The following is a 7574-nucleotide window of genomic DNA, read 5'->3' as shown; positions in this document are numbered from 1 at the left end:
AGATGTATGATAGGATGCTAAGGCAAACATCTTGTCATGAAGTGAAAGATTAAAGACATAATTATTCCTCCAAGTCTCATTTTTTTCTGTCGTTTGACCACATCTTCTTAAATAAATGCCTAACCTTCCTTTCAAACAACTCTGACTCCTTATAATTCCTTGCCTTCCAGGCATGAACTGAGCCATGGAAGATGCAAATGACACCACACAGTATACTTCATTCTTTTAGGGCTCTTTAACTGCACTCAGACCCATCTGTTCCTCTTTTCAATGGTGCTCATGCTCTTCCTCATCTCCCTGATGGGCAATGCCCTCATGATTGTGCTCAACCATAAGGACCCCAGCGGCACACACCCATGTACTTCCTGCTTAGCCAGCTCTCCCTCGTGGACATGACGCTGGACTCCACCATAGTCCCCCAGATGGCAACCAACTACCTGATGGGCACCAGGTCCATCTCTCCTGCTGGCTGTGGAGCCCGGAGTTTACTGTTTCCCATGCTGGGAGAGGGTGAGTGCTTCCTCTTAGCGGCCATGGCCTATGACCGCTATGTGGCCATACGTCACCCCCTGTGCTACCCCATCCTCATGAATCAGAAGCTCTGCTTGCACGTGACCACAGGCTACTGGCTTCGGGGAGGGGTAGATGGGCTGATGCAGCCTGGTGCCACTCTGAGCTTCCCTTACTGCCATTCTCTAGAAATCACCCACTTCTTTCGTGAGGCACCCACACTCACGCACCTTGCCTGTGCCCACGCTACCTTTTTTAAGATTTTCACGTATGTGTGCTGCCTCCTGATGCTCTTGATCCCTCTGTCTCTCCTTTTGGCTTCCTACAGTCTCATCTTGGCTGCTGGGCTGCGCATGCGGTCCACTGCAGCTCAGAAGAAAGCGTTTGTCACCTGCTCCTCTCACCTGGCTGTGGTGGGGCTCTTCTGTGGCACTCTCCTACTCATCTATGTGCGGCCCAAATCCTACCGCTCAGTGGCCCATGACAAGGTGGTTTCTGCTTCTTACACCATCTTCACACCTGTGTTGAACCCCCTTATCTACAGTGTGAGGAACGAAGACGTCAAGGGGGCTTTGAGAAAATGGCTAGAGAAACATTTTCTGGGACGTCTATAGTGAGAGGAATTGGATAAACTGGCAGCAGCCAAACGGGATCCATTATGAAATTTGTGATATCAATATATTTTGTTCTCACTTGGCCAGTTTTCACTATTGAAATATATATTTACTTTATATTTAGGACATTAAAATTTACATTTGTCCTGCTTTCATACATCCTTATAGTATTTTTGTTCTGGACTTTGGACCTCAGCAATAAGAGTAAATGGCTGAGGCACTGTAAGTAAAAGATATGCTAGACATTGATAAAATAAAGGAGATTTTCAACTTTTAATGTGCATGGGCCCTGCTCATTGGATCTCAAGGAAACCAAACTTTAACCATTACCAGAGTCAGCAAATTCAATTTCTGACCTTGGCACCAATTGTACATCTGATTCATTTATAAATAACCTAAAATGGAGCATATTCCAAGCATATGGCTACGTGTAGAACCTCCCTGATCCCATGAGACTGAAGTCAGACAATCCTGCAGATAAACTAAGTCCTAAGTTTACAGTCCTAAGATAAGGTCTATAACTTTCTGAAATACCTTTCACCTAATGATTTGAACATTTCATGTTTTATGTCCTTAGTAAAGACTGTATCCCAGGCAGTTGTCCTAACCTGGACTGGAAAAACAAAACCAAAAACAAAACCAAAACAAAAAAAAAACCCTTTCTTTTAGAGATTTTAAAAGTTTGTTCATTTTGTGTCAACAACACCAACTCTGTGTGTGTGTGTGTGTGCAATTTTGAGGATGGATTATTTAAAGAGTGAATAATTTATTTGAAAAAAGCAATGTACATCTCAGTTTCATATAATTTTGATATAATAAATTTCAAATAAAGTTAAATGAATATGAAAAATATATAAAAATCTTGTAGGAAATATTGTCATAATTTTTGCTAGAAGAGGATTTTCTGAGGGTATATGTGAGTTAAAAATCATTATGTACAAGGTAAGTAGATTGACCTGTGTACATTTAAATATGTAGCAATCACTGGCTGGCATAATCAGTAAAATATATGTCTGTTGATCTCAAGGTCATGAGTTCAAGACCCATAATGGACATACAACTTACTTAAAAAAACATACAGTAATCATGAAGAGTGGAAGTGAACATCTCTCTCTGAAACTAAGTAACACTAATTAAAAAATAATTCACACATGATAGAATTAATCACATAAATCAACACAGACAATAGATTTATTCATAATAGTAATTAAGATAAAAAAGTCCCTTTTCCCACAGATTAAAATAAATATTTTCTATTGACTTATATAGATAAGAAATCATCTTTGTCCCCAATGAAAGCCCTAGGGCTGAAGGTTTAATCTTTGTATTTCAATAAGGGACATAAATCTAATGGCTTGGGAGAAGTCTTATAATCTTTCTGCAACTGTTGAGTTGCAAGTTTTAGGATAGTTAATTTTCCAAAAAAAAATTTTGTCTTTTTTTTAAATTTTATTTTATTATGTTAGTCACCATACATTACATCATTAGTTTTTGTTGTGGTGATCCACAATTCACTGTTTTCGTATAACACCCAGTGCTCCATGCAGTATATGCCCTCCTTGATACCCATCACCGGGGTAACCCATCCCCCCACCCCCTTCCCCTCTAAAACCCTCGGTTTGTTTCTCAGAGTCCATAGTCTCTAATGGTTCAACTCTCCCTCTGATTTCACCCCCTTCATTTTTCCCTTCCTTCTCCTAATGTCCTCCATGCTATTCCTTATCTTCCACAAATAAGTGAAACCATATGATAATTGACTTTCTCTGCTTGACTTATTTCACTTAGCATAATCTCCTCCAGTCCCATCCATGTTGATGTAAAAGTTGGGTATTCATCCTTTCTGATGGCTGAGTAATATTCCATTGTATATATGGACCACATCTTCTTTATTCATTCATCTGTTGAAGGGCATCTCGGCTCTTTCCACAGTTTGGCTATTGCGGACATTGCTGCTATGAACATTGGGGTGCATATGGCCCTTCTTTTCACTACATCTGTGTCTTTGGGGTAAATACCCACTAGTGCAATTGCTGGGTCATAGGGTAGCTCTATTTTGAAATTTTTGAGGCACCTCCACACTGTTTTCCAAAGTGGCTGTACCAACTTGCATTCCCACCAACAGTGTGAGAGGGTTCCCCTTTCTTCAGAGTATAGGGAAAGAGGGAACATTCCTCAAGTTCATAAAATCCATCTATGAAAAACCCACAGCGAATATCATCCTCAATGGGGAAAAGCTGAGAGTCTTTCCCTTAAGATCAAGAACACATCAAGGGTGCCCACTCTCACCATTGTTGTTCAACATAGTACTAGAAGTCCTGGCAACAGCAATCAGACAACAAAAAGAAATAAAAGGTATTCAAATTGGCAAAGAAGAAGTCAAACTCTCTTTTTCCCAGATGACATGATACTTTATGTGGAAAACCCAGAAGACTCCACCCCCAAATTACTAGAACTCATCCAGCAATTCAGTAATGTGGCAGGATACAAAAAAATTTTTAAAAAAGAAGGACCTATACCCTACATATTTTGATTCTAAGGAAGTGGCACATTTAAAATGAAGAATATCAAATTTAAATGGTCTCTTGCCAAAATTCTTAAAATATCAATTTTAACATCTGAATGAACTACTGAGTCTATTTCTGTAATTATCTCACATCATCTCAAACAAAAGAACATATCTATATATATTCAAGGTTTTTTTAAAAAAAATGCTGTTCCATATTGATAAGTACAAGATTTTGTCCCAAAGAGAATTCCAGGTCCTTGAAACTGAAATGTTAGAATAAAATTCTTTGTTCCATCATCATTCTCTCAATTAAAATTAACAAATTAAATTACTGGAGAATGATATGCCAACTATGAGAGCACACATCAGTCTCAAACATAATTCATTCTAAAAGAATACAATGTAAAAATAGATACCCAATTCCAGGCTATGTAAAATTATATGCTTTAGGCTGCAATCATTTGAAAATTATTTGTGGTAGTGTAGCTGAATTACTCACATATTGGGATATATGAGTCCATGAAACAGTTTATGCTGATAAGTTGTTATAGATGTATATATATGCATTTATATTTATATATAAAGTATATATAAGTTATCTTGGAGATGAATCTCCAGATCGCACTTGAGATGCCCCAACTGACACAAAAATGAGGTGTCTGTCAAATTTTGCCTAACAAGCTTTATGAGGAAAATAACTTAGTATTGTTATTTTAAACCACTGCCATTTGCACTTCTTGCTATGCAACAATATTAACTACAGCATATTTTCATTCCTGGAAGAGGCATGGACCCAAAACTAATACTAAAATTGTGTCATTTTTTTCATAGGATCAGTTTGCAGTCAGAATTCAAAAACAAACCAATAAGCCAAAAGCAAAACAAAACAAAACTCAAACTGTTAGCAGAAAATTAAGGGCCTTGAGAAAACAGTTGCTGAACCTAATATAATGCTAAATGTTCATTGAACTTGAACTAAAAAAAAAATGAATAAAAACATCACTCATCATCAGGGAAATGCCAATCAACACTACAATGAGATGTTACCTCACACCTGTCAGAATGGCTAAAATCAATAACACAAGAAGTATAAATTGTTGGCGAGGCTGTGGAGGAAAAAGAATCCCTAATGTAGTATTGGTGGGAATGCAAACTGGGGTCGTCACTCTGGAAAACAATATAGAGGTTCTTCAGAAAGTGAAAAACAGAACTACTCTATGATCCAGCAATTGCACCACTAGGTATTTACTCAAAGGATACAAAAATACTAATTTAAAGGGATACATGTACCCCTTTGTTTACGACATCATTATTTATAATTGCCAAGATATGGAAGCAGCCCAAATGTCCATCAATTGATGAACGGATACAGAAGTGGTGTATAGATACAATAGAATATTATTCAGCTATAAATATGAATGTCAACAGATACAAAGTGATTGAAAGTCGCATATGCATCACAATGTTTATAGTAGCAATGTCCACAATAGCCAAAATAAGCAGAGTCCAGATGTCCATCAACACATGAATGGATAAATAAGAAATGGTATATACCATATATTGTTGTTGTTATATATATATATTACCCATCCATCAAAAATAATGAAGTTTTTCCATTTGCAACAACTCTATAGAACTAGAAGGTATTAGGCTAAGTGAAATAAACCAGTCAGAGAATGAAAATACCATATGATTTCACTCATATGTGGAATTCAAGAAACAAGACAGATGAACATAGGGAAAGGGAAGGGAAAAATAAAATAAGATGAAATCAGAAAGGGAGAGAAACCATTACAGACTTAACAATAGGAAACAAACTGAGGGTTGCTGGAGGGAAGGTGGGTGGGGGGATGGGGTAACTGGGTGATGGGCATTAAGGAGGGCACTTGATGGAATGAGCACTGGGTGTTCATTGCAACTGATGAATCACTAAACTCTACCTCTGAAACTAATAATACACTATCTGTTAATTAATTGATTTTAAATAAGATTTTAAAAAGAATGAAATCTTGCTATTTGCAGCAAATGGATTGAGCTAAAGAGTATAATACTAAACAAATTAAGTCAGTCAGAGAAAGACAAGTATCATACGATTGCACCCATATGTGGAATTTAATAAACAAAAAAAAATGCACAAAGGTGAAAATTAGAAAGAAACAGACTTAATTATAGAAAACCAACTGATGGTAACCCGAGGACAGGTGGGTGGGTGGATGGGTGAAATATGCAAAAGGAATTAAGAGTACATTTACCTTGATGAGCACTGAGTAATATACAGAATTGTTTTTCTTTTGTTTTGTTTAGAACCGTTTCATCACTATATTATACATCAGAAACTAATATAACTTGGTGTTAACTACACTGGAATTAAAATATAAATGATAAAAAAGAAGCTGTATAGGATATAATTCAGCTTATGTGTTCTTTCTTACCTCCCAGTCTCTTTTCATTGGGGTTCCTGGAAGTGGTTGAGACTTTCCATGTTTCCAGTTCCTGTGAGACACAACTATGGATCTATGTAGTGCTTGCCAGTCCCCATCTTGCTTTCACATCTTACATGAAGGTCCCATTCATGAGATCCAGGAAGGCACATTGTCCAGATGTCTCCACTTCTCAAAGTGATGGAAAATTGCTGTGGTTGCTCATTTTTCTCTACTTAGCTCTTTGGTGTTCCCACCTCCTATTAAATTAATTTTCTGAACCTCTTTACCTCTGCTTAAAAATACATAAAGTGGTTTCCACTTTTGTAACTGGACATTTCATAAGAACCTTCTGTTCTTATGGATGAGGAAATCAAGCACAGAAAAAATGTTTTGAAAGTGACAAGCTGCTCAAGCATTACTTCTCATGGTTATGGAAGAAGCAACAACAACAACAACAAAGCTATCTCTAACATCCTTTGCTTGGAATTGATAAAAAGACAATTTCAGCCACACAGCATTGAACAAAGCAAATAATTACATGTCCTGGCTCATACGTTTGGAGTGGACACTTCACTCCTCTCATATAGATCAGAAGAAATCAGTGAATATTTGTAAAATAATATTCTTTTATGCAAAGATTCCAAAAGATTCCAAAAACATACCCTCAAGAAGGTGACTGAGAAAACCACTTAGCCACAAGAAGATAATTTTCTACAATTATGGTAAGCAAGCAATGAGATATTGGAAAGGGGGGGGGGAACATTCCAGAGGAATGAACCAAGAGGAATGGTAAAAAAATGAAAAATATGCTCCAAGGAAATAGAAAAGTGCCTTTACTTATTAATGTTCTTCATCTACAATATAAAAGGCACCCACATATCTGCCCATTGAGATTTGAGGATATCTGAGAACAAATTCCTGTGTTTCTCCTGCTCTTCTTTATAGGACTGTTAATTGATGTTATCAGGACCTTGAAACACCAAATGTTTTGCGTATTTTGATGACTTGCATTTCACAGGTCATGTAATAAGAAAAATCATTTCTAGACCTGCTTCGTACATCCTCATCACATGGCTAAATGCAACTTTTGGTTGTCTCCTTTTGGGAATGTTGAACTTATTTTGTTGGAGAAAATTAAGTGAACCAAACAAGGAGAGCTTGTTGATTCATGATGCTGGTTAATAATCTTGACTTACTTCTTCTGGACTAAGAATCGTATTGCACTTCCCTTGTCCTTGAAGTATGGGATGGTCTGTAAAACATCAGGGAAATAAGCATGTGTAACACCTGGCTAGATGATTTAAGATCAAATAACTGTCCTTCCATGTCCTCTTTTCACATGTCACAGACTGCTGATGTTTACAGCAAGAGAAGTATCATTAGCTGCTTCTGAAGAGATGCAAGTTCAAAGATGATATGTGGCATGATCAAGAATTCCATCTTTTTAATTTTATGATGTGGGGACTTTTAAGCCATTGTTGGTTAAGCAGCATGGACTATATGTTTTCCAGTCTCTAGACT

The 7574-nt window shown here is 37.1% G+C and overlaps 1 protein-coding gene across 1 annotated transcript; it reads left to right on the top strand.

The window, feature by feature from the left end:
- Positions 1 to 207: 207 nt before the first annotated feature.
- Positions 208 to 1124, top strand: LOC135365306 (olfactory receptor 2T33-like; the record flags this gene model as incomplete). The annotated part of the gene is given in 2 exon segments (XM_064595640.1): positions 208 to 337; positions 340 to 1124. Coding segments are annotated over 2 exon segments (915 nt in total), but the record flags the coding sequence as incomplete, so codon positions are not given.
- Positions 1125 to 7574: the final 6450 nt, after the last annotated feature.

This window comes from Mirounga angustirostris, unplaced genomic scaffold (assembly GCF_029215605.1).
Source record: "Mirounga angustirostris isolate CCGP_5_RB_7025 unplaced genomic scaffold, mMirAng1.0.hap1 SCAF_7, whole genome shotgun sequence".
Lineage (NCBI taxonomy): Eukaryota > Metazoa > Chordata > Mammalia > Carnivora > Phocidae > Mirounga > Mirounga angustirostris.
Note: the sequence above shows the minus strand (reverse complement) of the source record. Positions and strands in the feature narration are given on the sequence as shown.